Source organism: Arthroderma uncinatum (genome assembly GCF_011692745.1).
Source record: "Arthroderma uncinatum strain CBS 119779 chromosome Unknown scaffold2, whole genome shotgun sequence".
NCBI classification, from domain to species: Eukaryota; Fungi; Ascomycota; class Eurotiomycetes; order Onygenales; family Arthrodermataceae; genus Arthroderma; species Arthroderma uncinatum.
The window spans coordinates 3,623,410-3,651,276 of NW_022983864.1; the positions used below are offsets into that span (position 1 = coordinate 3,623,410).

The 27,867-nt window shown below is 48.8% G+C and overlaps 9 protein-coding genes across 9 annotated transcripts; 5 read left to right on the top strand and 4 right to left on the bottom strand.

Annotated features, from left to right (window-relative positions):
- Positions 1 to 1,189: 1,189 nt before the first annotated feature.
- GIQ15_03070 (C6 zinc finger domain-containing protein) lies at positions 1,190 to 3,341 on the top strand (the record flags this gene model as incomplete). Its single annotated transcript, XM_033550487.1, has 4 exons — positions 1,190 to 1,278; positions 1,395 to 1,978; positions 2,221 to 3,200; positions 3,255 to 3,341. The coding sequence occupies 4 exons, from the start codon at positions 1,190 to 1,192 to the stop codon at positions 3,339 to 3,341; spliced, it is 1,740 nt and encodes a 579-aa protein (XP_033407648.1).
- A 358-nt stretch (positions 3,342 to 3,699) lies between these two features.
- On the top strand, positions 3,700 to 4,803 carry GIQ15_03071 (SWIB/MDM2 domain-containing protein; the record flags this gene model as incomplete). Its single annotated transcript, XM_033550488.1, has 5 exons — positions 3,700 to 3,721; positions 3,801 to 3,937; positions 4,009 to 4,440; positions 4,509 to 4,562; positions 4,618 to 4,803. 5 exons carry the CDS (start codon positions 3,700 to 3,702, stop codon positions 4,801 to 4,803), a joined length of 831 nt encoding a protein of 276 aa, XP_033407649.1.
- Positions 4,804 to 5,463: 660 nt separating this feature from the next.
- On the top strand, positions 5,464 to 7,800 carry GIQ15_03072 (eukaryotic translation initiation factor 3; the record flags this gene model as incomplete). The annotated part of the gene is made up of 3 exons (XM_033550489.1): positions 5,464 to 5,711; positions 5,773 to 7,318; positions 7,378 to 7,800. The coding sequence occupies 3 exons, from the start codon at positions 5,464 to 5,466 to the stop codon at positions 7,798 to 7,800; spliced, it is 2,217 nt and encodes a 738-aa protein (XP_033407650.1).
- A 708-nt stretch (positions 7,801 to 8,508) lies between these two features.
- Positions 8,509 to 9,434, bottom strand: GIQ15_03073 (dienelactone hydrolase; the record flags this gene model as incomplete). The annotated part of the gene is made up of 4 exons (XM_033550490.1): positions 8,509 to 8,738; positions 8,777 to 8,894; positions 8,956 to 9,290; positions 9,347 to 9,434. 4 exons carry the CDS (start codon positions 9,432 to 9,434, stop codon positions 8,509 to 8,511), a joined length of 771 nt encoding a protein of 256 aa, XP_033407651.1.
- Positions 9,435 to 10,013: 579 nt separating this feature from the next.
- Positions 10,014 to 11,094, top strand: GIQ15_03074 (uncharacterized protein; the record flags this gene model as incomplete). Its single annotated transcript, XM_033550491.1, has 3 exons — positions 10,014 to 10,337; positions 10,398 to 10,492; positions 10,548 to 11,094. 3 exons carry the CDS (start codon positions 10,014 to 10,016, stop codon positions 11,092 to 11,094), a joined length of 966 nt encoding a protein of 321 aa, XP_033407652.1.
- Positions 11,095 to 11,346: 252 nt separating this feature from the next.
- GIQ15_03075 (carboxypeptidase Y) lies at positions 11,347 to 12,970 on the bottom strand (the record flags this gene model as incomplete). Its single annotated transcript, XM_033550492.1, has 2 exons — positions 11,347 to 12,506; positions 12,580 to 12,970. The coding sequence occupies 2 exons, from the start codon at positions 12,968 to 12,970 to the stop codon at positions 11,347 to 11,349; spliced, it is 1,551 nt and encodes a 516-aa protein (XP_033407653.1).
- Positions 12,971 to 14,254: 1,284 nt separating this feature from the next.
- On the bottom strand, positions 14,255 to 15,402 carry GIQ15_03076 (proline iminopeptidase; the record flags this gene model as incomplete). The annotated part of the gene is made up of 4 exons (XM_033550493.1): positions 14,255 to 14,311; positions 14,367 to 14,485; positions 14,547 to 15,215; positions 15,279 to 15,402. 4 exons carry the CDS (start codon positions 15,400 to 15,402, stop codon positions 14,255 to 14,257), a joined length of 969 nt encoding a protein of 322 aa, XP_033407654.1.
- Positions 15,403 to 16,885: 1,483 nt separating this feature from the next.
- GIQ15_03077 (uncharacterized protein) lies at positions 16,886 to 19,881 on the bottom strand (the record flags this gene model as incomplete). Its single annotated transcript, XM_033550494.1, has 7 exons — positions 16,886 to 17,846; positions 17,996 to 18,105; positions 18,171 to 18,255; positions 18,427 to 18,668; positions 18,745 to 18,840; positions 18,912 to 19,503; positions 19,745 to 19,881. 7 exons carry the CDS (start codon positions 19,879 to 19,881, stop codon positions 16,886 to 16,888), a joined length of 2,223 nt encoding a protein of 740 aa, XP_033407655.1.
- A 1,525-nt stretch (positions 19,882 to 21,406) lies between these two features.
- On the top strand, positions 21,407 to 27,606 carry GIQ15_03078 (uncharacterized protein; the record flags this gene model as incomplete). The annotated part of the gene is made up of 10 exons (XM_033550495.1): positions 21,407 to 21,466; positions 21,517 to 21,749; positions 21,810 to 21,964; positions 22,163 to 23,098; positions 23,276 to 23,557; positions 23,613 to 24,406; positions 25,026 to 25,263; positions 25,314 to 25,588; positions 25,649 to 25,887; positions 25,953 to 27,606. The coding sequence occupies 10 exons, from the start codon at positions 21,407 to 21,409 to the stop codon at positions 27,604 to 27,606; spliced, it is 4,866 nt and encodes a 1,621-aa protein (XP_033407656.1).
- Between the last annotated feature and the right edge of the window lie 261 nt (positions 27,607 to 27,867).

Sequence of the window (27,867 nt, forward strand, 5' to 3'; positions counted from 1 at the left end):
CAATAATACTGTAATTTATAATACACACTAGTAACGGAAGTAAGCTAATATAATTCCGGGTGCTTATTACTAATATTTGCAAACAGTACAAACAGGGGGAGCAATGACAAATCCACGTCACATGATATCAACATTGGCCCGAGAATAACTTCGCGCAGTTGGAGAATTAAAGAGACAAACAGCAATCCATCAACCCGGACCTGTGTCCAGCTGTAGTTGAGGATATCTCAACTCATATCTGACAAATTCATTGTCTAATCACTCGCCAGGCTCAAACCGAGCGCTGATGCTAAATCAGCTCACTGCCATAGCCGCTGGTGTACTGCGCCAGGCCCCTCCAACCTCGTACCTGGACTAGGACCCCTACGTATACTGGGCCTAGTCAGCCGGCCAGAAGGGAACAAATCAACTTGCGCGCCGCTGCAAGGAGCTTGCATTGTGTTGGATTGTTCGCTAAGCATATACCTGCCTCACTCAAGTCAATCAATCCCCGCCAGGACAGGCAATGAAGCGCCTCAGATCGCATCCGTTTGCTCACACTGGGCGGAGAGACGCGATTCCGTGAGAAGTCAATGGCATAGCTACACAATCATAAGAGACAAAGAGAGATACACCTATACATACGGACACACGGGTGTTGAGTGTTTTACTTTAGTGAGGGGTACGGGAACTAAAAGAAAATGCCTCGACCAAAACGGCCAGGTGCTCCGGAGCCAAAGAAGAGAAGCAGGAACGGCTGCTGGTATGTTGTGCCTTGGGAGTGATTCCATGGTTCTAATTCTGGGATATAGTAAAGATAGCATCTAATCAGCTTAGAGATAGGCCATGCAAGGCTCGGAAAGTGAAATGGTACGTTCACGCCCCACGGTCACCTATTTCGAAGTGCGACCCTCAATATTAGTTCTGTCACCTCATTTATCTGCAATGTGAAGTGATACCGTATACAGGATATACAGAATGCTGACTGTATAACATAGCGGGGAAGAGAAACCATCCTGCCTCAACTGCCAACGCCAGGGTGAGAAGTGTGATTACAGCATCAGGCTGAACTGGGAGGGCCGGTCGAGAAAGCGAGTCGCGACCGAGCAAGTCCACTTTGATAGAGACTCGATTTCCACTCCCTTATCACCATCAACTCCCAATTCTTTGAGGGAGGGGGGAGGGGGTTCCCCTATATCCGCTATGCAGCATGTATTCATGCCTATACAGCAGTACCAAGGCCATAATCAAGGCCGTAGACAAAGCCAAGATCAACAACATGCGCTGGCAGAGCCATTTGTAGGTCCAATGACTACAACTAGCCGGAGTCCACGTTCCCCCCCTCATCAGACTAGAGATCGCGCGGCGGCAACGGGGGTAGACCAAAAGTGGCTTCCTTATACGGTGAATTCTAGCACACATGTCGCCCAGGGGCATGCGAACCCCTTGCCAAACCATCAAAACTCTGCGCAGAGAGATAACGATCAATCCACCCAGCCCAGGTCTGCTAATCGCACCGAGCATGGCGACCTTCAAACACTATCGGGAATTACAAGCACAGCTAATCGCCGATCTATATCCAACACACCTATATTTCTTCCTCCAGGAGCTGCCGCTAGGGAGTCACCAGAGTCCTCCTCTACATCAGAAGAAATATTTCAGCAGTTTTCGCCAGTCTCCACGACAGATGGCGTCAATACGCCTTCTGACCTGCACCGTGTTTCTGTGAAATCTCTCCTATCTCACTCCATCCCACCTGGCCCTGGTCCGGACGATGTAAGGAACTACGGACTAGACTGCGGCCAACCCGATTTAGATATGCATAGAGATGTCGAATTTCTAGCCAGCCTACACGATACATCATCTCTGGGGAACGCCTATAGCAGCCGTATCGCACCTTACTCCGCGCGTGCTAGCGATACTGGTACTCCATCCTCTTCGCCAGAGGATATCACGATTGATACTCGCCGGAGTGTGACCACTGTCTTCTCAAAGGGAGGTTACTACGCCAAACCCGTTCCGATATATATATCACGCTTTCTATCCCCATTACCACCTGCATTGCTTGATAGCCCAATAAATTTGTTATATTTTCACCATTTCATAAACCATACGGCGAGAATCTTAGTGCCACATGATTGCTCTAAAAACCCTTTTGCGACGGTGCTTCCCGCGAGTGAGTTGGACCACCCATAAGAATCCCAATCATTTTAACTGAGGATAGCGCTAACATGCACGCAGTGGCCATCGAGGACGAGAATATTTTAAACCTACTGCTAGCGTATTCTGCAAGCCACCGGGCGCGGCTCTTAGGCCATGCAGAGCCTTACACACGTATCGCTCACTGGACTAGTGGCGTGTTCCCGTCGCTTCGCCATGCTCTAAGCGACCCAAGCAAGAAGACATCTGCGGCAACTCTTGCGACAGCAATTATGTTAGTATCCCTTAAAGTAATATCGCCGACCACGTTTGAGGTTCCTATCCGATGGGAAAGCCATCTAATGACGGCACGCGAGATATTTCTTGCGCGCCAAAAGGCAGATCTTGATAATTTCACCGGGCCTGTCAACTCCTTTCTCCACCGTTGGCTTGGTTACCTGGATATCTTCGGTAGCCTTTCGTCCAGACGAACGGAACCGCCTTTATTCGATGGTGCGTATTGGTCTCTCGAAAATTCCGGGGAAGAAGGCCAAAGCTCGGTTGTCGACAAGGAGTTCGAAATCGACTGCTTCACGGGCTTTACCCCCCGGTGCTGCTCGTTTCTGGCACGACTAGGTGAGTTGACACATCAGTGCGATAATGTACGCGTAGACCCGGCGGGACGACTGTTTACAAGCTGGAACCCGCCCGCAACCGTCATCGGCAGAGCAGAGCAGCTACTGCATGACATGCAGGAAGCAAGTCCTGACCGCACACCGGGACGCAGAACCCACCATCAGAAACCGGTAGAGCCGAATATGGCTGCAGTGGACGAGGCGTATCGACTTGCTGGCATGATCCACCTTCATAGAAGGGTGTTTGGACGCGAGACCTCGGATCCGGTTGTCAGAGATCTAGTGGATGCTCTAGTTGATGCGCTTAACCAGGTCTCTCGTGGCGGGCAGGAGGAGGTATGTGTTTTATTCCCGCTGTTCACCGCGGGATGTGAGAGCCAGAATGCGAGCCAGCGACAGCAGGCCAGCAAGAGGGTGCAGGGCTTCGAGAGCGTCGGCATGAAGCAGGTCAGTACTCCTCCTCGCGCCGTGTACTCATTACTTTTCCTAACTTTTGTGTAGATACGAAGGGCAAGAAAGCTCATGCAGCGGTCCTGGCAGGAAGGACTGCCGTGGAATGTGCTTGCTGACGGCGAGTTTCTAGGGTGACCTGTAAATTATACATACATACATATATACACATACACTACATACACATACATATGACCGCCATAAGCCGTCATAGAGCACCTGCATTTAGCCGCCGCCTGTGGTGCAGCCAGTTGATGTACGATCGGGCTATTATTAGATCCGGCGGCTGATGCTGCAGCGCATCTCGCGTCTTTCGCCCCGCCAGCCGCGCTAAATAAAGGCTTCTCCGGCCGCCATCCATACTTCCCTCTCCATACCTCCGTACTCTCTCTTCACCGTTTCTCCGCACAGCGCTTACCCGCCTCATTTTGCTTTGTCTGCATTCCCATAGATACCTTGCTTGCCTTTTCTTATTTGCTACAGGACCGGTCTCTCAATGAGCGCCGTCATGATGGAATGTGAGAGCTCTTTCTCTCACCCTCTGCTCCCGGTTGAAAGGCCCTATGAACTGACGCTTTGCCTATCGCCCCCATACAGTGTCGCCAGATGCTAGAGCTTCATATACGGCCATAATTGATTCCATCCTGGCCAGTAGCGATCTCACAACTATTTCCGAAAAGCGAATTCGCAGAGGTCTACAGGAAACCACCGGTGATGACCTAGCTCCGTACAAGGTTGGCACCCAGCCTTATTACCCCCTACGCTTACTACTGTGAGATCTGTGCTAATATCGTTGATTACATAGTCTGCGGTCAAGGAATTGATCATGGAGCGCTTCGATATGTTTGCCGAACAGTCAAACGTCGCGACAGCCGAGCCGGAACCATCAAAACCGGTCGCGAACGGCCATGGTTGCTCATCACCATCCCCACCACAGAAACGCAGCGCGGACCCAGAAGGCGTGCCGGAGATAACGGACTCCTCTCCGCCTCCTGTGAAGAAACGGAAAGATGACGTCGTGGATTCAGATGCTGCTTTTGCCGCGAAGCTACAAGCGGAGGAGAATCTACGGGCCCGGACAACACGCGGCGCCAACTCGAGGAAGACCGGAGTAACCAAGAAAAAGCGGAAGAGCACGTCAAAGACTGCGAAGAGAGTGAAGGCATCCGACGATTCAGACGTCGATGGATCGGGTGTGGAGAATAAGAAGGAAGTAAACCGCACAGGCGGATTCCACGTATGGCAGTCTCCTATCATCGCTATGCTATCTTTTTTGGCCAAAGCAGAAATATTGACATTTTCCAGAAACCGATGGCGCTGTCACCTGCACTCTCTACGCTATTAGGCGGTCAAGTGACTGTGAGTTATATGTTACGCGCGCGCGGATCCTTACCTATTACTAACCTAGTTATAGCTTTCGCGACCTCAGACAGTGAAGAAAGTCTGGGAATACATCCGTGAAAACGAGCTCCAGGACCCAGCCGATCGGCGTCAGATCCGCTGCGACGGGCTCATGCGTCCTGTTTTCAAGCAGGACCGTATACACATGTTTACAATGACCAAGATTCTCAATCAGAACCTCTACGACCCGGAGGAGTGACCTTCAACTCTCGGGGACGTATCGGTTAGGTTGACAGGCCTATTTCCTCCTATGTGATTCCCTCTTACGATCATGACCATGTCATTTCTCTTGGGGTTGTTTCTTCCTTCTTCGCATTACAAGACTAGCGATGGCTCATTCAATTTGCGAAACGGCGTCTCTTGTCTTTTATATTCGTTGCCGTCTTAACTTGGGCGTCACTGGTGCATTCATTGGGGATCCTTTCTTATCTAGCCTGGAGTTTGCTGTAGGCTGAAATCAATTGGCGTACCTCAGCCTGCTGTACGATCTTCTAGCTATCTTAACTGCGATATTAGCTCTAAATCTATCATCAATCTTTATCCTAACACTTCATCTTTCATGTCTCGATGTTTTCTCTCGTTGTTTTTATATCGAGGTTCCGCGCTAGCCCGATGCGGAATGGCCCACACAACGCCTTGCACTTTTTTCCACATACAAAATTTGATTTCTCTCCTCCACCACATTTACAGATTTGCCCGTAACTTGTCCCGCCGTCGCTCGCTTCCACGCCAGAGTTGCTCCTCAGAGACCTCTGCCTGCCACGATGTCGACGTTTGATACTCTGACCGAGCAGGACCTGCAGCAGGATGAGGTCGAGATCGATTTCTCTGGCATGCCACCCTGGAACTCAGCGTTGAAATGGCCCGCCAGCTAACAGCCCTGCTACGTATAGATTTAAAAGCCGAATTCGAAGTCCGACTGGAGGAAGGGCTCGATACATTTGTCGTTTTCGATGGACTCCCAATCGTCTCCGAAGAGAATAAGGCCAAGTTGATTAAATTCTTGTTAAAGAAGATTAAGAAGGGAGGGGATGGCCCCGCCTCAGGAAACGTCGACCCGAACCGCCAGATCTTTTTGCCAATGAACGAAAATGGAATGTCTGAAGGGTAAGACTGGTGTGATGCCTACGGTTGATACAAGTAGTGTGTATACTAATCCTATTCGCAGTTTCGCGTTCGTTGAATATGACACCCCCGAAGAGGCCTTTGCCGCCATAAAGAGTCTCCACGGAACACCTTTGGATAAGAAGCACACCCTGGCTGTGAATAAGCTCACCGATATAGACCGCTACGGACGCGAAGGCCGAATAGACGATGACTATAAACCCCCAAAAATTGAACCATTTCAAGAAAAAGAACATCTTCGATCATGGCTGGGCGACCCCAACGCCCGCGACCAGTTTGCCATGTTCCGCGGCGACAAAGTTGGTGTATTTTGGAATATGAAGAAGGACCCTGCAGAGAATATCGTTGATCGAGATCACTGGACGCAATTATTCGTACAATGGTCTCCAATGGGTACATATCTCGCCTCTGTCCACCCACAGGGTATCCAGCTCTGGGGCGGCCCTCAATTCAGCAAACAAAAACAATTCCCTCATCCTTTCGTTCAGCTTGTCGAATTCTCACCCGGAGAAAACTACATCACCACCTGGTCCAGCCGTCCGATACAGATAGAGGGTGCGCCGGGCGTTTTAACATATGATGAGGACGGCAAGAATATAATCATTTGGGATATTACCACTGGAAAGCCTCTCCGATCCTTCGTCAGCCACGACCTATCTGTTCCCACTCCCGCTGCCGCTGATGGTGATGCCGCTGCACCAAAGAAGAAAGTCCAGTGGCCCGCGTTTAAATGGTCGGCAGACGAGAAGTACGTCGCCCGAATGCTACAACATCAGTCCATCTCCATCTACGAGCTACCCCGCATGAACCTCCTAGACAAGACAGTGGTCAAGGTCGAAGGCGTTATGGATTTCGAATGGGCACCAGCAACCGTCCAGCGAGAGGGAATTAAAAATTACGAACAGCTACTCAGTTTCTGGACTCCTGAAATCGGAAGTAACCCAGCCAAGGTCGGCCTGATGAGCATACCTTCAAAGGAGATTGTTCGTACACGAAACCTTTTCAACGTCTCCGATGTTAAATTACACTGGCAGTCTCAGGGTGCCTATGTCTGCGTCAAGGTTGACAGGCACTCCAAGTCCAAGAAATCCATGGCCACCAATCTTGAAATTTTCAGAGTAAAAGAAAAGGGTGTCCCAGTCGAAGTTGTCGACTCGCTGAAGGACACTGTCATAAATTTCGCCTGGGAGCCTAAGGGTGATCGATTCGTCCTTATTACCACCGGTGAAGTTCCCACCGGCTCAGCGGTTGCCCCTAAGACCGCCGTTTCGTTCTTCTGCCCCGAGAAAGTCAAGGGTGGTGGTATTGGTAACTTCAAGCTCATCCGCACCATCGAGAAGAAAACAAGTAACGGAATCTACTGGTCCCCCAAGGGCCGATTTGTTGTCGTGGCCACCGTCCATTCGCAGCAGAATTTCGACCTTGATTTCTGGGACTTGGACTTCGAAGGTGAGAAGCCAGAGAGTGAAAAGGATCTGTCAGCCAATCTTCAGCTTATGAAGACCGCCGACCACTTCGGCGTAACTGATGTCGACTGGGATCCCACTGGTCGGTATGTTGTTTCCAGTGCCAGCGCCTGGACTCACTCGGTACGTATATCCTTCAACTTTTCCGTTTTACCTTGGAGTGATAACTAACCTATATGTAGATGGAAAACGGCTATAACATTCACACATTCTCTGGCACTACCCTATCCGAACACCCCACTGAAAAATTCAAGCAGCTTCTCTGGCGCCCACGACCTCCAACTCTCCTCACCAAGGAAGAGCAGAAACAAGTCCGCAAGAACCTCCGCGAGTACTCTCGCGAATTTGACGAAGAAGATAAATACGCCGTCGACATTGCCAACACTGCCATCGTCGAGATGAGAAAGAGAGCCCTCAGCGAATGGACTGCCTGGCTCAGAAAGGAGAAGCAAATGATTCTTGAGGAGAGGGAAGATTTGGGTCTATCTCCAGATCCAGAAGACGATATCATAGGGAAACCTGCTGATTCATCCGCCGAGGGTGATACAGTGGTGGAAGAAATTGTGGAGGAGATCATCGAGGAGACCGAAGAAATCATTACTTAATTGCATTTTATTTTTTAATTTTTTTTTCTGTTCTCATTTCGACCCTAATCCTTTTCTATCATATCATGTCATGTTATGTCTTTTTGTATGGTTACGTCGAAATGAGAGGCGCAGGAAGGACAGAAAAGGGCGGAATACCTCCGAAGGTTTCTGATATTTTTTTTTATTCATCCAAATAAACCCATGGTTGCAATGAATTATCATAGAGGTTTCATTTTCGCTCTCTTGTCGGTCGGAATTAGATATAAGGATGGACAAGGCGGCACTCCAAGCAATAAGATTGCTTGGAATCTAGAGTCCAGTTAACCATGTAATTGATAATCGACCTATAAGTATAGCAACCTAAGCAGATCAATTACTTTTCAAAGCCATGCCAATCTCGGGCGTTTGGTCTGGTTGCGAAATTAGATATTCGTTTCAGTATGGAAGTAGAGAACCGCATGATGTCAAAGACCCCTAGGTGAATTTAACCAAGGATTTTTTCGAGGATCTATTATTGGTCGATTTGGTGACGAGAGTCTATCAAAAACGATTAACATTTCCCCCTGTCAGCGGGATTTCCGACTAACCCGTTCATAACTAGTTAACTACGTGGCGAGACTCCCTATATGACCATATAAGGACCCTCAAACGAAGAAAGAGGTATGAGACATGGAAGCCACAAAACATCTACACGCGATGTTAATCGACTATCCCAAGCAAGAATTCTCACAGATATTGACCGAACCAGGCCAACGCCTGAGCCAATGCCTGTTCTTTTGCGAACATAATATCTGGGTTAGACAAGTCACCACGAACAGCGAACCCGTGTGATACTCCCCCATACAGGGTCAATTGGTAGGGCAGGCCGACCTTTGCCAGAATCTCTTCGGACTCGTGGCGTAGGGCCGTGGTTAAGATCTCGTCAACCTCTACTCGGCCAAACAGGAGCTGGTTAACTAGAGTCCTCATGTAGACATGCGAGGAAATGACATACCAGCAGCAGAAATAGATAGGGGCCCCTGGATAGTAGATAGCTCCTCGCGTGAGATGAACGATGGGTGTGCCGTGTAGCCAACATTTATCTTGCCATCTTTCAAGAAACGACATACATACTAAAGAAATGGTCAGGAACGATGCCGTCCTAGAAATTCATGGTTAGGAATAAGCCCATACCTTGCCGCCGAAACAGTATCCCACGCCTCCGATTTTATCAATTTTGTATTCCTCGCGGAGCAACTTCACAGTCGACTCAATGACAGGATCAACCACGTCGGTCGGATGCTTCGCCAGCCATTCTTGGAGGTTGAATCCGGAGCCAGGTTTGAAACTGTCGGGCGTCAGACCGTCGCCGTGGAACAAGTCCGGCATCACCGTGAGATAGCCACAGGCTGCAAGGTAGTCCGCAATTAACTGCGAGTTGATGCGGATACCCATCACATCTGAGAGGATGAGAACCGCCTTGCCAGCCTTCTTGTTAGACTCCTTGGGGTACGAGAAGTAGATGTTGGCTACGGCCTGGTCAGCCATGTTCCATGTCATAGTGGGTGGTTGATGGTATACTCACTGCCCCCTATCTTCTTGGTTTCGCCCTTAGCGGTGCCTTCGTGGATGAAGCCCCTAACACAACATTCTGCTGGTGGATTGGAAGCCATTTTTCAATGAGTTGATCTATAGTTCGTAGGGATTGCTAGATATCAAAGAGATATTGTATGGATATATATTTCGCAGCCTCGGCTTATATAGACCCCGCGGCACAGGTTTAGGCGACCATGGTTGCGCGTAAGGTCAACGGCACAGTTAGCCGTCATGGAATACGATGGAAATGCAGAGGATGCATCATCCTCGACTTTAGGGACAAGGGGCCGTGGTTGATCGTATACTCCATCTTTAGTTCCTCCGACTCGGCAACTTTTGGCATCCACCTATCCAGGATAGTTAACTAGTTAGCGCCCCGCGGCTCGTCCAGATCCTCGAATATTGCTTAATGTCTCCGAACTTGATATACATGTCTCCAGTCATGGATGAACTGTTAAGCCTGCTACGGCGACATTCTGCATAGTTTGCATAATCACGATCCCATGGTGGCCTATAACCTGCTCTGGTCAATATGGTGGCAATGGATATAAATGATGCCATGTCCATCGAGAGGAAGCTATCATCCAGCATTGATCACATTTTTAACCATCACTACAGTTAACATCACCATTCTAACCTCATCGGTATCGTGAAGCATGGGAAACCCGATCAAATATCTTGTGACAGGTGCATCCAGCGGCCTGGGCGGATCTGTCCTTGCAACATTATACAACAACGTCTCGGATCATTCACAAATCGCTGCGGCCTCCTCAAGACCTGAAGTTGGCTTTCAGCTGCAGCAAAGCTATCCTGGAATCCAATTCCGGAAGCTAGACTACAACGATCCGAGCTCGCTTGTAGAAGCGTTGCAAAGGGTTGAGCGTTTGTTCTTCGTCTCTAGCCCCCTGGTGGACACCGAGAAACGGAACAAACAGCATGAGCAAGTGGTAATCGCTGCTGTAGAGGCAGGAGTCGGCCATGTAGGTGCTCAGTTTTAGAAAGGAAATTCTATGCCTATCGATTAACTAAATGGTGTATAGGTGTATTACTCCAGCCTTGCCTTCGGGGGATACGGGTCAGAGTCAACAGCTTCCGTTCAGCAAGCTCATCTTGTGACCGAGAAGCTCTTGGAGAAGTATGTGACATTCTTCATTTCCTATTAATGAAACCATTTTTTAACTATCCTGTAGTTCTGGGTTATCTTACACCTCCGTTCGTGAGGGTGTATACACCGATGCCTTCCCCGTCTTTCTTTTCTGGTACCCAAACACAACAACCATTTACCTTTCCGGTGATGGCCCTGTCGCATTCGCATCCCGCGACGAATTGGGCGAAGCTACCGCGAAACTCATGCTCCGTGACCCAGCAAGCTTGAGGCTAAAAAACCACATTGCCCTGCTTACGGGTTCCCGTACTTACACGCTAACGGACGTGGTGAATGCTGTATCTGACGCCACAGGCAAGAAACTTGAGATCAAGAGGGTACCAAAGGAGGAGTTCCCTCGTATTATGTCCGTGGAAGATGCACTGGAGGGCCGAGGAGGAAAGTCAGAAGCCTTCTTTGCGAGCTGGCAGAGTTTAGTAGAGTCAATGGAAAAAGGAGATGCCGCAATGGTAGACCCCCTGATGGGAGAGTTGCTGGGGAGGGAACCGCGAGATGCTATAGAGTATGTGAAGGAGCTGGTGAAAGAAGGGGCAGATAAAGGGGGCTATACATGGCATCAAAATTATAGCTAAACCAGACAGGGGGCTTCTCGACTATTTGATTTTGATACTCTGAAGACTACATTTCTAACTTGTCAATCTAAGTTATTTAAATACTCGATCCCTAAAATATCACACGGTAAACATAAGTATATATGCAAACTATATCTTATTTAATGTTATACTATATACAGGAAGAGATCAAGGCCGTATTATGCATCCATGAAGCATAAGGTGCCAAGTTTGAAAATTTAAAATAGCAGACCCAATATTGCGTGCATAGCTCTATTTGGTCCACTCTCCACCGATCCAGCGGTTGAAGAAGTCCAAGGAGCTTTCAGGCTGATCGTATGGGACCAAGTGGCCAGCACCGTATAGACGGAAGAAAGCGAAACCTCCATGGTTCTTGACTTGACCGATAGCTTTTCCGTTTACACTACTCTTAACCTCAGTGAGATTCTTGGGTTGGAACTGAGCTTGACCGGGCCACTCGAGAGCGTCGGACCAAGCATGGTTACCGAGCCAGTTGCAGATAAAGTCAGCGTCGCCAGCGTAGATGACAGCAGGAATCTTGGCTAGGACTTCTGGCACCTTGCGGTGGTAGGGTTGGTTCCAGTCTCCCTGGTTGAAGAAGCCACGGTTGACGTCGTTGTTGCAGGAAGCAAAGGTGTGGGTTTCGGTACCAACAGCGCTGATGACCTCGGGCTTGTTTAGATATTTGGTAATCCATCCGATGATAGGGTAACAGAGGTTCGCAGGATCTTCACAGGGGGAGCGGACATCGTAGACATTGCGGCCCGTTTGCTGGTAGGGAGAGAGGAAAGCTTCGTCGCAGGCTTGAGCGCCGTCCACACATGCCTTAATGTCCTTGGGGTTGTCGTAACAAGCCTTCACACGTTTCTGACAATCTGGAATAGCGACTTTCATAGCGCTACAGGAAGACTCGTCCAAAACAGCTTCATAGCCGCCCTTGCCGCAGCCCATGGGTTCATAGTAGGCGTCTTGGGTAAATGGATCGGTGAGACCGTTTCCGATAAGGATCGACTTCAGGTTGATGTTGGATTCTTGAGCAAGAATATCTGCCGCGTAGACTGGAATGTAGTGCCCAGCATAGGATTCTCCAGCAATGTGGAAATCCTGCTTAGCATATTGAGGGAATTGCTTGAAGAACATGGTCAGGAATGCATAGACGTCCTTTGAGGCGGCGGCCGTGTTGTACACGCCACTGGCACCGTAGGAGAATCCAACGTTAACAGGCTGATCCAAGAAGACCATGGAAGCATTGTTGATCCACGAATGGGGGTTGTGGACGATCTTGATGTTTTCGTCTATTCTGGCAGGACCCATTTCCATGAAGAGTCCGGTCATGGAAGAACATCCTGGGCCACCGCTGAGCCATAGGACAACCGGGTCGTTCTTTGGGTCATTCCGCGACTCGAAGAACCCTGGAAAATATATGTCTTAGCACAAGGATTTATAGAGATATAGGAGTAATGATGGATATTCATCGACACATACAGAAGAACAGATGCTTATCTTCGGCACTGTTGTCAAGATATCCGCTGTACTGTTTTACCTTGTCGACACCCAACTTGCTTGGGTCGACAGTCTTGATTCTCATGCCGTATTCGCTGATATCCGAAGGATCCTCGCCCTTGTTCTGAACCCAGGATCCCCCGGTACTCTTTCCAGAAACAATATGATCCCAGTGGTGGTCCGGTCGGCGACTGGCTGGCTTTGGTGGGTTAGAGAATTGAGTCATCTTGGCCTCTGGCATGGCAGACTTGATATTCCCCCAAAGCTCTTTGCCATTGCTATCAAGCATATCCTCGCTGAAAAAGCCAGGGTCATGGGGAGCCGCCAGAACGTTGGCAGCTCCAACAACGAGCATGGAGAGAAGACTCTTCATGATTATCGATGCAGATAGGCCGAGGAGGAGAAAAGAAATGAATAAGTAATTGTGTAAACTACACAATGAACTTCTGGATTCCAAGAGAAAACAAGACTTTGTCTAGAGGGGACGGGCCGTTCTTGTACCCTGAGGGGAGGCCTGCCAGTCTGTCTGTACAGCGTATGGAGTACCTTCTGAGCCCACCCCAACAGCCATATCCACAGCTGAGAGGTCCGTACGAAGTGGAGGTAGTCCTGTCGATCTGAGTGTAATTCGGACGAATCCCTTTAACCGAAGAGGAGATTGGGAAAGGTGACGTGCGTGGCCATGATCTCCCCCGAAGCAAAATACGAGACTAGTTCCGTGTATAAAATATGGTCGTCTGATGGCATCCATGGACGATGACATTGCTGATAGGCCACCATGGGCCCCGTAGTAGCATCCGACGGAAACTCCTGCCAAACAGGGTTGATAGAGGATCCAAACGGAGTATGGAGTATGGCGTTACGGAGTATTCGGAGACTCCTACACTCTCTTCCACAACTTTGAAAGCAAACCCCGTTAAGAGCGTCAGGTTGGAATGGCGCGGTCTCACCAAGGCGTCACCAAGGGCGCTAAAACGATGCTTTGCGGTAGCCGAAAAGCTTCGATCATCCTCGGCCCACAACCGCGAGCTTGATGTGACTTTGTTTTTCCACAAAATAGTCTAGAGTCAGAGTTAGTTTGTGGTGGTCCGCATAAACGGAGGCTTCTCTCACGATGATACGGGTTTGTAACGTAGCGTCGTCTAAGGAAACTTCCCGTCAAGCTTGGTGTAAAGGCGATGTTCAGTCACGCACCAGACGTCGGACATAACTACCTAGGTAGTTATTGCTCGCCGGACTTTATCCCTGGATCCCGTACGAGCAGTAGCGAGTGCCGGCGATCTGATGGAGCGACCGTTGTATTGGATTTGGGCCCGTCATGCAGGTCTTAACAACGATCTTATAACTACAACAGAGCTAATTGCGCCATAGTTGCCTAGTACAGCATCACTGAATCATGCATGTGCGCAGCATAATGTTATCCGGTGTCATTTTTGGGGCTTCTGGAAGATAATGGCAAGAATAAGTAGAGGATGATGTTGTTGTCGTAGTTAAATAGTAGCAGGGATTATGTCATCCCTATAATATTTAACCACCAAATAATGTGTATGACCTCGAATTGACATGCAGAATACAGGTTTATCATATTTGCGCTATGTTAACAGTTATACGTCTTGTAAGTACATTCCGAGCAATAGCATGGCTCTTCTAATCAAGATCAGAGAGTAGTATAATCATCACATGCCTCAGTCAGTTTGCTGCGGGTTCCGGGTTCCTGAGATCTATATGTTAGCATTCTATAGCCCTCTCAGTCAATTTCGGTTACTTACCATAGCACTGTGTCCGGCATCTGCAATCCAGAACAGCCGAGATTCAGGGAATGCCTTGTGAAGTTCGTAGGCAGTCTGAGGTGGGCATACAATGTCGTAGCGCCCTTGAACGATAGTCGCTGGAAGAGGGTCAGTTTCCGAGAAGAAATAACTGCTCCGAGACACCGAAATGGGACTTACTGGGGATATGTCGGATCAGGTCGATCTTCTCTTTTTTCAACATTGATCCAGGTTCAATCCAAGCGTCGTGTACAGCGTAGTGAAGTTCCATCGTGGCATGCGCCAGTGTCCAATCTTCATCATCCAGCTTTCCCAAGCTCTGTGGGTTTTGTCGAAGTTCGCTGATGGACAATTCCCATTTGTTCCATGCTCTTGAGGCGGTAAACCGCGTCTGTCTGTCGTCAGACTGTATAAGCTTGTAGTATGCTGCTACGAGATCTTCTCTGTCCTTCTCTGGTAAGAAGTTGATAAATTCTTCGTACGCATCGGGGTACAAGCGGCCAGCCACAATGTGTCGAGACCATTCAAGCTCTTCCTTTCGGAAGGTAAAGATACCACGAAGGACAAGGGAACCGACAGCTTCCGGATGGGCTTGCGCGTATACCAATGATAGTGTTGATCCCCAGGATCCGCCAAATACCATGTGCCATTTTTCGATTCCTAGGTGTTTACGGATAGCTTCGATATCTTCGACGAGATGATGGGTCGTGTTTTCGCGCATCTCCGAGTTGGGAAGAGACTTTCCGGCACCGCGCTGGTCGAAAAGGACGACGCGGTAAACATCCGGGTTGAAGAAGGTCGTATTTCCCTTAGTACAGTTTCCGCCAGGCCCGCCGTGGAGGAAGATAACTGATGGTATAACATGAGCGAGGAACATAAAACCGTAGGCATAAGATTGGCTCGCTCACTCACCTGGTTTGCCATCTTTCTTGCCATATTGCTCGTAATGGATCTTATGGATAGATCCCACTGCGAGGAAGCCTTCGTCAAAGGCGTCCTGGTGGGAGTATCCGGGGTGGAGGTCTTGCGAGCTCATGTTGCAGGATGCTATTTGGATACGAACTGATGATTATTCGAGTCTTTCGTCGCAGAGTATGGGCTAATTGACGGTATTATGGTACAATCCTCGTAGCAGGTCGAGAAGCAGTGGAAGTATTTCACGACTCAAACAGCCGAAAGATGCGACTTCCCCGCCCCCGCACTCGTATTCAGAGCAGGGGTTCGACGGCCAGTCAAGGGTATTTACATAAATAAGCAGCCATTTATTGAGAGTGTTCACCCCTTGAAAGTGGTAATCCAACGAGACAGCTTGAAAAAGAAAGCAGTTTATATGCCCGGATGCATACTAAGAGGCGCAAGTAGTGAGATTAAGCTCCTGTCAACCAGCAACCTTCTTTTTTAACTCGAGGGTCTTTATGCTTAACTCGCTAGCTTTATGCAAAGAATAGCTGACACGCAGTCTTAAGATGGAGTGTGGCCAAAATTAAAGAAGACATCTTGTATTTTTTTTGTGACAATAGATGGTTGCCCTTGTTGGCAGTTGGGGGCAGTATCTTTATTTAGGACATGACTTCAAACAACAAAGCAACATGTTGACAGTAATAGTCCATTTCCAGCTCCCTGCCCTATTTATCCCCATTCCTATGCACATTCATTGTCTCCTGTTTCTCCTTTAGGCCCCGTATCTCGCAGCATGATGCACACTTTAAGTGGCAGGGAAGAATGATTTTTGTGACTTCGTTGCATTTCGGTTTATGGCATGGAAGAAGATTGGAAACCCCATGATGTCCACAGACATATATCAGACTGGTGTTTCTACACATTCTGAGTGCATTGAAGTATGGTATTATTTATTTAATAACTTGTTGTGAGACCTAAATATATTCTTCTCAAGAGCTTATGGAGTTAGTACCGCGTTAAACTAGTATAAATAGAAGGGGGAGATATCTCACCTGTCTAATAGGCTCAAAGCACTGTCGTCACAAGGCTGGCAGCTTGATGCGTGATAGAGAGGAATGTATTTTTTGGATGTGGGTAGTTTGTTCATTTGTGTGCAAATGAGGGTGTAAAGGTTAGGAAATAGGTAAAAGACTAAAGTCCTTGCAATAAATATTGGCTCATAAGTAGATATTTAAGCTAGCAACACAACTCCAAGGTGACTCCAGAGTATAGACATAATCATGCTGACATAAATGGATATAAATAAATAGGTATAAATAGCAATAACACAATATAAAATGTTATACTGTCATCATCTTGACATAGACAAGAAAGGAGTCCCCTTCTTGGGTATCATATATATAGCGTATCTAATAGTACATTTCTCTGGCAATGACATGAGCCGTAATATAATGCGGAATACTCGAGGGCTGATGTTAGTCTCCTAGGTCTCATATACACCTTTATCAAGGTGTCATTCCCTGGGATTCTGTAGAAGAACGCTTCCTCTTCTATAGTTTAGTCCTTCTCTCTCAACTAAAGAGGTCAAGATTCTCGCTGCCTCATGTGCTATATCAATACTAAGTTAGCCACATATATAATGACGAGCTGAGTACTGGTGAAATGAACTTACATATCTCCCATGAGCTGGCCGATAGTCGATCACTAACAGTACTTATCAACTCCCTTAGCTCACTCTTCAACACTTGCACTTCGACCGAGGCAGCAGAAAACTGTGCCTGTTCCCGGTGGTGCATATTGGCCAGAATGGTTGCAGCAGTTGGCGGGACCAGCCGGGGAGAAAACTGCCGAAGTCCAACCTTAGAGGCAACACGGGATTGTTCTTTATTTTCTAACCCTAGGGCACGCGCCCATAGGACGAGCAGCCCGAGGAAGGCACAGTATGTCTGCCATAGCGGCCGGGGTTGTGATAAGGGCGTCCCGAGTCCGCCGTTGCCACTTGTATCTTCAAGGCATAAGCCGACCACTTCAAGGGCGTGTAGATAGGAATCGTGACAGACAGGATTCGTGGAGACTAGACGCGTGTATGCCGCTTGTGCTACCTGCGGCGTAACTGTCCGCCCTGAGGAAAATGCACTTCCCGCTGCCATCTGAATGTCGGACAAATTGTTACGTAGTAACACGGCGGCGAAGTCGTACATGACCAGGGCACACCACGATAACTGACGCCGCTGATCCGGACCAGGGAGCTGGTCGAATTGGTCTCGCCAATAGGCCAGGGCACTATCGAACTCCAGTCTTTGTAGTTCTCGAATTACCAGGCTGCTGGAGGACGATACGGATCGGTACTTCGCATCGCCTATCGCTGAAGCGATCCCGTGGATGAGAAGTTGTAAAGACAGGGGGCTAGGGGAGCTGTGCCAATGCACGATTTCGCGCATATGCTCTGCGTCTTTGATTGACAAGATCGACTGGACAACAGAGTCCAAGCTAAAGTACCGTGATCGGTTTGTTTTCTTTAGCTGACGCATTTCCTCTTCCCATTTCGTAGCGGTGGGTGCATCCCAGAGTGGCTGCCGACTTGGAAGGGGTATCTTCATCATGCCCACTGAGAGTAAGGCATGATGCGAAAAATAAACCATGTACTGCACGTCATTGACGAATATAGTGTGCGCTATCCTACGCAGTGTAAGTATGCGGGTTTGCATCAAGTTATGTCGCATTCATACCTGATAACTGATTCCCGCTGTGCCCATTCCCTCCACTTTACATCTAGGGCCTGCCTCGCGCCGCCTTCTCGACTAGGGCTCTCCGTCATGAGGTTGTTACGCCGTGCAAGCTTATAATTAGGTTAGTTTCAAGCATATGGTGATAGCGCGGGACCAGTTGCTAGATTGAGCCTACCGTGACAATAATCCCGTGCACGATCTCTGACATCTCGTGTTCGTGGCGGGCCATGGCGTATGTACATATATGCTCAAGGACAACCCTAAATGACAGGTTAACATTCTAGGCTAGATATCGTTCCAAAGGGATGAAAGGGTGAAAACCAACAGTGTTTGAAGGAAAGGCATTTCGACCCTTGCACTCATGAGAGGTTTCTATTCGTAGCCGGTTTATGAGCTTAGATTGAATATAATAACACTTCTAGCGAGAATACCCTACCTCGACCGTCAAAGCCCATATCTGTTTATGGAGCAATTTCCCCAACTCGTAAAATTCATGGGTTTTGCTTAGAAAGGCACCTAGACTGCATAAAGCGAGGAGTAACACAGAAGGTAGCCGCGAGACATTGAGTGTCGGTCGGTGGAAGAAGGGCATGTATATGTCGCAGTAATCTAGCGCTAAACGGAGAATATGGTTCGTCTTTATAGGGTCCTTTAACGGCGAGTTCACAAGGTCCTAATGTGATATTAGAAGTGGTCCGCCAGCAGCTGAGATTGATCGAGTAACCCTAGCATTCTTCTTCTCTACATACAGAGCAATGGTTTAGGAGCCTCTCATGGTCGAAGGAGGTAATCTGGGGAGCCTCATATCGGGGAGATTGCGAATCGACGGACGGAAGGTATATGTCCTGGCCCATTGAATGAATGTTTAGTAACGAAGTCTCTTCATACCAGTATGACTATTCGTAGGACAACATACTGGTGGTGACGTATGATCTGTCGTGTCGCCAAAATGGAGGTTGAGATAATCGTCTGAAGGCAGATCGAAGAGACTAGTGCTGTGGAAGAGCCATGGATAGTCGTCGAACGGTGCCGGGATCGCGAGGAAAGGCTGGGACTGCTGCTGGCTTATAAGCTGGGGTAAATGGTTGACCGGAGGCATTGAGCCATGGGGAGTATGAACGGTTGACGTTGGCTGTGCGTTTGTCGACGTATGATTGAATATATGGCTAATAGGATCCGTTCGAGGCGTAGGAAGCGTGAGAGGCGCCATTGCTGGAAAATGGGTTACGGCTGGACGGGCAAGATCGTTGTAGGTCGTAGGAGGCTGGCCTACAGGCCCATCGAAGCGGTTCTGGTCGAGATGCCATTCCGCTGTTGCAGACGAAGACTTCGACTCTGACGGAGAGCTACTCGCGATTGCAAGGCTTGCTGACGGAGACGGAGACGGAGACGTGAGAACAGGCGTCTGAACAGAAGGAGTAGCATCCGAAGCACCAGGCGGTTGCTCTACGCCCTCTGCCGTAGATTTGCGCTTCTCGTGGCGCCGCAGATGGGCATTTAGGAGATCACTGCACAATTGACAATTGTCGACATATCAGCTTCAGCTTCAGCTTCAAGATTCAGATTCAGGTTCAGATTCAGGTTCAGGTCCGGATCTCGTTTCATTCTGTTGCAGGTCAGACATTGCCTTACTTTCGAGTGAACCTCCTCTGGCATAAATAGCAGAGAAAAGCTCCCTTTTTATCTGTTTTCATCCGTTAGACATCTGAGGTCGCGAACGAACGAACAACTTCCACGAAATGGGCTCACACACGAATCAATGCATGGCGATTCAGATGCTCGCTTCTCAGATACGAGCGGTTGCAGCCTGCGAACTGGCAATGGAATTTGGCTCCCTTCTGCTCTTGATTCTGTTGCTTTTGCTGTTGTGGTCGCTGCTGCTCCATCTTTTGGGCGGACAAAAGGAACCAGGGTCAGCTATCTCCAGACATCGTTCAGCCGCCCAAGCCATCGAATACGAGATGAGATGTCGCTCTGCCAGGGCTGCGATAGCGAGGTTGATAAAATGCTGGCCAAGCTCTGCGACGAGAAACGATGAAAACACGGCGTTTCGCTAGCTTTTTTTCCACCTCTTGCCGCAGCGGGGTACGCGAAAAAAAAACATCGCTTCATTCTCGATGCAGCTGGAGAGAGAAAGTTGATATGGGCTTCAAGCGACGGCAGCGAGCCTAGCATCATCGCATCGACGGCTTCAGCGTCTATAAAGGGAGCTCTTTATCTTACGTCATTGCGATCCGGCCAGCGTTTCCAGAGACGACCTTTCTTACATCTACGAAGATGATCTTTCAACATCTACCAGCGCATTTTGTCGATTAATCATGTCGATATGGATGCTTGCATGAGCTGAAGATCCAGATATTCAGGACTACTGCTGTGCAACGAGCTGCGTACGCGGTTTCTCCAGCGTTGTTTTGTGGTTCAACCATTCGCTTCCTCCCGCATGAACCAGAGACCGGGCTCTGCTGTCTATCCATCCGAGAGTTCGCCGGCAATGAATGTGAGAGGTAGCAAGGTCGATATACCTCGTCGTCGCGTCGTCACATCCGCTATGAGAGGTGGGTGTGAGAACCGAGAGAGTCTATCCGGGCATGTACTCCGTATAGACGCCGTAATATAATATCAACCAGGCCAAAGACCCTGGGCGAAAAAAACATAACTATATTATATGATTTGAGATCCCTACACACAAGACGGGCTGCAGAACGGCCGGTGCTCGCGATTCGCTCGGATATCAGGTTTCAACCCCCACGGTCAACTTAAGGCTCACATCGATGCATCCACTACCATTTTGGTCGAGGCTTCTGCTTCCCTGGTTTTCATCGAACGGACTTCCGCTCCACCAGTTCTCCCCTTAAACTAGCTGCTGTTTGCCACCGGAGGCCGCTGGTCGAAGCATGTCCGCCGAACGCTGCTGGTGTAAGGGAGACCAATCGTGTGGACATCGGAACTTCTGTCCCACAGTGCTTATTATTTGGCTTTCTCGTTTCTTTTTCCCGACGCAACGCCATGGAGAAGTCGAATGCGTTTTCATTCGTTCCCGCTCATCGACTGAGGCTTGAGCATTGCCTATCACCCAATAAGGAGCCCCTTCACCCTGGCAATTTTCCCTCGTCGTGCTCTTCTATCGATAAAATAGCTTGACAGTCAAAGCGAGCTAATTATTTATGACACCTCATAGCCCGGGGTCAAACTTCCTTATCTCAAACATCGTTGAATGACCCCTAAGTATCCTCCAAAAGTCACGACACAGGGCGATAGCCGTCCCTCTTTACCCGTATCGAACATCCCACGGATACTTTTCTTTACTTGATGACAGTAAGAAGTCTAATCAGACAGATATGAGCCTGGGGGCGTGGACCAGAGAATGCGCAGTATTTTGAACATTTTGCAGCTTCACATCCGCAATTGAAAATGGAGATGATGCCAGAAGACCTGGTCGCAATGACCCAGCTAATAGCTCGGGGTGTGCTGGTATGTATTCCTGACCTCGCCGCCAAAGCTCAAGCTAATCGATTATCAAGGACTCCTCAAACGATCCGAATATTGGGTCGGCGCGGGGGGATAACAAATCCTCAACTTCAGACGCACTTAGCGCCCTGGGAGTGTCAGCATCAACATCTGGAATGGCATTGCTTTCTACTTTCCTTCCCGCGTTTATCTTGGCCATCGTTTGTTTCCTGATCTTTCTTGTTTGTCGTCGCACACAGCGCCGGTTTTACGCTCCGAGATCATTTCTGGGCCATCTGCATGACCAGTATGTTCTCCTTCCCTAATATATTCCTAGGCGTGCACATTTAACGCAAAAATTGCGCAGTGAGCGAAGCCCAGAACTTCCCCAAGGGTTTATCAACTGGATAGGGGAGTTCGTCCGTCTCCCGGACAGCCATGTGCTCCGTCACTCGTCCTTGGATGGATATTTCTTCCTTCGGTTCCTCAAGAAGATGTCCCTGCTAAGTGTTGTCGGATGCTGTATTACCTGGCCTATCTTGATGCCAATCCATATTACGGGAGGCGCGGGCAATTCTCAACTAGACCTCCTGACTTTCAGCAATGTGGTCAACCCGAATCGGTACTACGCACATACCTTTGTATCTTGGATATTCTTCGGCAAGTTAACCATGCCTCGATGATATCACTGTTGCGAATATTATTGCTAACGCATACTAGCATTCATATTCCTCATGGTATGTCGAGAAAGTATCTTCTATGCGGCTCTTCGCCAGGCATATCTACTTTCCCCGCTGTATGCCGATCGGATCTCATCCCGAACCGTTCTCTTCATGTCTGTCCCGACGTCTTATCAAAATAAGACAAAGCTCTCGAAAATTTTCGGCGAGTCGGTTAAACGGGTTTGGGTGAGCGAGGATGCCTCAAAGTTGGATAGACTCGTCAAGGAACGTGACAATCTTGCGTATCGTCTGGAAGGGGCTGAAACAACGTTTGTCAAAAACGCACATGCAGCCCGCTTGAAGGCATTGAAAGCACAAGGCCGGGAACCCGAAATTTCACTAGAGGCGGCCGCTGTCACTCAAAGTAATGATACCGACCTCAAGCAGGCTACTTGGCTATTAAACGCCAAGCGCCCTTTCCGCCTATCCCATTATCTTTTTGGGAAGAAAATTGATACCATTGACTGCCTTCGCAGTCGCCTCGCCACGCTAATCCCAAAGGTCGAGACTCTACAGGAAAAACACCGAGCCTGCGAACCGAGAGCTGTTGGCGGTGTATTTGTTGAATTCACCACCCAACGTGAGGCCCAGATTGCATATCAAACCCTCTCACACCATCATCCATCTCAGATGACACCGCGATTTATTGGAATACCACCTCACCAGGTGCTGTGGCCTGCGTTGCGGTATTCCTGGTACCAAAGAATCGTCAGAAAATTTGCCGTTCAGGGCTTCATCGCCGTCTTAATCATTTTTTGGTCTGTGCCATCAGCTTTTATCGGATCAATCTCCAATATCGCCTACCTCACCAACCTCCTTAAATTTTTAAGCTTCGTGAATGAACTACCTCCTTTCCTTAAGGGAGTAATAAGTGGATTGCTCCCAGCAGCCGGTTTAGCGATATTGATGTCTGCCGTTCCCTGGATTATGAGATGTAAGTCCATCTTTCTAGCCCTTTACAAAAACCTCCATCCTAACATGAGTGGCATGACAGGGTGTGGGAGACAGTCGGGTGTCCCATCAGCAGCAAAAGCAGAATTGTTTACGCAGAACGCGCACTTTTGCTTTCAGGTAGTGCAGGTGTTCCTTGTAACTACCTTAACATCGGCAGCTTCAGCAGCAACAAGCCAAATTATCAAAGACCCGCTCTCGACCAAAGACCTTTTAGCAAAAAACCTTCCCAAGGCGACAAATTTCTACATCTCATATTTCCTTTTCCAAGGCCTCATGCTGAGTTCTGGAGCTGTGGTGCAGGTGATTGCCTTTCTTGTTTTTAAGTTCCTCCGAGCCTTCTTTGATACTACTCCGCGAAAGCTATACTCACGATGGGCTGCGCTTACGGGTGTATGGTGGGGGACTGTCTTCCCCGTTTTTACGAATATGACCGTTATCGGTACGTGAAGCATCCTTCCAATTACACATTTAACAAAAGTTAACGTCGAAAATAGCAATTACGTATAGCTGCATCGCTCCCCTTGTCCTAGGCTTTTCGGCTCTTGGCCTATATTTGGTATACCAGGCGTATCGATACAATCTTTTGTTCGTCTATGAACCTGTTGTCGACACGAAGGGCCTAGTATATCCCCGAGCACTTCAGCAAGTTTTGACCGGTGTTTACCTAGCAGAAGTATGCATGTTCGGGCTCTTCGCAATCCGCGGAGCAGCGGGCCCCATGGTTTTAATGGGACTTTTTACTGCTTTCACAGCACTCTCTCATATCTCTCTGAATGAAGCGTTGTCGCCATTGCTTTCAGCTTTACCGCATACATTGAACAACGAAGACGATTGGACGTGTACAACCCCTGTTGACCTGGACAAACCAGCATTCCTATCCAGAACTATGACGAGCGGCAAGGAATTTCTACCTCGTCGCCAGAGCACATTGACTCTAGCGGAGATTACCACCGCGCCGGATTCCTTCTGGGACAAGCTCAAAAAGATTCGCTGGTGGCTGTTTCACCCCAGCATATATGCCAACTATGCAGCATTGCGCGAGAAAATACGGCAAGACCCATCGATTCCATACGACGAACACGTTTCTGATAATGCGTATTTCCCTACTTGCGTCTACAGCCAGCCGCCTCTTCTTTGGATCCCGCGAGATGCTGGAGGCGTGAGCCGGCAAGAGGTTGAGCTTACAAACCCGATTATACCGATGACGGATGACCAAGCCCATCTTGATGAGAAGAACAAGGTGGTATGGGACAAGGTCGGGATGAAACCGCCGATATGGGAAGAAAAGGTATTTTACTAGACGGACCCAAAAATTCACGGAGAGAGGCTTCTTCCTCCGCGAACATTTTACTTTTACATATTATCATTTATTGCAAGAAGCGTCTTGTTTGTATATTCAGCCAACGTTGCCCGTTTACCTGGCTTTTTCCTCATTAACGAAACTCATGAACCCACCACCCTTGATGTATTCGGGTTTCGGCCAGCATTTCACCCTTGCTCGATGCAAGGTAGAATGTCTTTCTATTTTCTACGGTTTCGTGCTGTACTTAGATGCCAGTCACCAGTAGCAGGCAACAACAAGACAACGAATCACCTTATTTTTACTCATACTCTCACTATTCCTTTTTAGCCCTATATCTCTCCCTTCCCCTGACTCTAAAAACTGCAAAGAGTCACAGTGAATCATCGCTTTTTTCTTTTTATGTCGGAGTTAACCAGTTACGAGATGATGAGTCAGCGGCAAGTCCCCTGCAAACAACGACGTCTTCTGGACAAGAAATAAATAAATTGTACAATACTTAAAAGAAAACATCGCGCTTCTCTCGTTGATTTTAATTAAAGTGCCTATTGATAGAATTAACTCCCCTGTTTCCGACCTCATACCATATCCTTCATAACCATGGCAGAACAAGCCCCAGCAAATCAGCAAAACGCCCCTCAATCTAGAGACTCCGCCAGAGGTAGAGGACGGGGCAGCAGAGGCAACCGACGAGGAGGAGGTGGTGGTACCGGCGGAGGTGATCCTTCTTCAACAGACACGAACCAGCAGTCGCGTCGGCATAACCAGGGAGGTGGTGGCAGAGGTCGACAAGGTAGAGGGGGTGGCACACACAATGAGGGACGCGGCGGGAGGAATGCGAGACGGTCAGGTAATCGACCACTAGATGGAGATAGCAGACATGACGGGGGCGGAGAACCACCGGGAGCTGGCGCTGAGGGCGCTGGCACCTCCGGTGTTCGCCTGACCGGAGATGCCAAACGTCCCCAGGGCGAGGAGGGACCGGTGCTGAAAGCAGAAACGTCTGTTGCCGAAGGAGAAGAAGAAGAAGTCGATGAGAATGATATCTGCTTCATCTGTGCTTCGAAGGTCGACCACGTTTCTATCGCGCCTTGCAACCACAGGACTTGTCATATCTGTGCCCTCCGATTGAGGGCGTTGTACAAAACCAAGGCCTGTGCCCATTGTCGAGTAAGTCTGGCCATCCGGTTTTGATATAGATACGGAGTATTAACAACGGCTCTTAATTAGACCGAGTCCGATTTTGTTATCTTTACCAACGATCGCACCAAGAGATATGAAGAGTTTACTAATTCTGACTTCGATCGCTCCGACGATAACCTGGGGATAAAATATGAGAACTTCGACATATTTGAAGATACCGTGTTGTTGCTTCGATATAATTGCCCGGATGGCGATTGCGATGTTGCATGTCTCGGATGGCCAGATTTGCATCGCCATGTCAAAAGCAAGCACGCAAAGGTTATGTGGTATGTTGCTTCATCCATCCATGTAAACAATATATGAAAATGGATGCACTGACAGCCCCCGATAGTGATCTCTGTACGCGTAATAAAAAGGTCTTTACGCACGAACATGAATTATTCACTGTTGCGCTTTTACGGAAACACGAGAGATACGGCGATGATAACCCTGGCGCCATTGACCAAAGCGGCTTCAAGGGACATCCGGAATGTGGATTCTGTCGTCAACGTTTCTACGGAGATGATGAGCTTTACGCACATTGCAGAGATAAGCACGAAAGATGCCATATTTGCGATCGCAGATCTGGTGGTAACAAACCACAATATTATATCAACTATGATGCACTCGAGAGCCACTTTAGCAAAGATCACTTTTTGTGTCTAGACAAGGAATGTCTGGAGAAGAAGTTCGTTGTTTTCGATTCTCAAATGGACCTCAAGGCCCACCAGCTTGAAACTCATCCTGCTGGCCTGTCAAAGGACGCAAGGAGGGATGCCAGACTTGTGGATATGTCAACTTTCGACTTTAGGTCCCCTTATCAACAAACTCGCTCGCGTCGAGATGGCCGAGAGGGTCGGGATGGTCGAGGAGCTGGCAGAGGTCGTGACCCAAATTCAGAACCGATTCCACAGTCTAGTGCTCAACCCTTGAGGAGGGATGAACTTGCCTACCAACGACAGATGGCGATCCAGAGTGCTCAGTCGGTCTCCACCAGAACGTTTGGCGGACAACTTACCTCAACACGGCCAGCAGCAACTTCATCGGCCCCAGCCACCCAGAGGTCGACACCCGCAGCTACACCCGCAGCAAGGGCCGCACCAAACACTGGCTTACTCGCTATAGAAGCTCTTGATCTTGGACAGTCAACCACCCCGACCAGTCAGCAGGAACAAGCTAGGCAGCTAGCACACTCTACAGTCATGGATCGCGCATGCTCCCTTCTCCGAAATGACCAAAGGAAAATTAGTGACTTCCGAGGGAAGGTTTCACAATATCGAAGCACCGCTATCGGGGCAAACGAACTCATCGAGGCATTTTTTTCCCTTTTTGACACCTCGTCGACTGAATTGGGTAAATTAATAAAAGAACTCGCCCATATCTACGAAGATGAAAACAAACGTACCGCGCTCCTGAAGGCATGGAACGACTGGCGTGCAATTAATGAAGACTATCCCGCTCTCCCAGGGCCCAGCGGAACGACACCATATACGGGGACAGGAAGTGGATTTGGTTCCGGTAAAAGAGTACTGCGCCTGAAATCATCTACGACCCAATCATCGCGATCGGCCACAGGTCACAATAACAGACTGTCCGGGATTCTACCATCCAACTACTCCTCTAACCCATTTCCTCCACTTGCTAGTACTAACACCACCCGGAAAGCAAAACAGGGAGGAAATGTATGGGGTACTACTCCGGCTGCGCCAGCTGCACCAACTCACTCTGGATCCCGAGCCCCAGCGCCTGCCTCAAGGCCAAAGGTTACCAAAGACACTACTGCCTTCCCCGCTCTCCCCGCCGCTCCTAAGCCGAATACACTTATGGCTGGGCTTACTCGCGGGACCGTGAGGTGGGAGGACCGGCCTGGCTCGGGTGCGGCGAGCGCAAGACCCTCCGCCTGGGGTTCATCGAATGACCCAACCCCGGCTGAATCAGATCCCGCCGCTTCGGACAAGAAAGGCAAAGGAAAAAAAGGAAAACAGGTTTTGTACCACTTTGGATAAGTAATCCAATTGGATAATATTCCTTACAAGCCCGTGAATTGTATTCTTGCTCCCGATGATATTGTTATTCAGCGTAGCGAATAGGGGAAAAGGGGGTGTTTTGTGACCTTTTAAGCATGTAATATGAATTACCTTTGTGATAAGTACTATATTAGACCTTCATTAAAAACCTCCGTACCGTCTGGTTAAACGTTTCAATTAAAAGAAAAGGTGTAAATTATATTCCCTCGGGAATTATAAAACGTTTGCGACGGTTAAAAA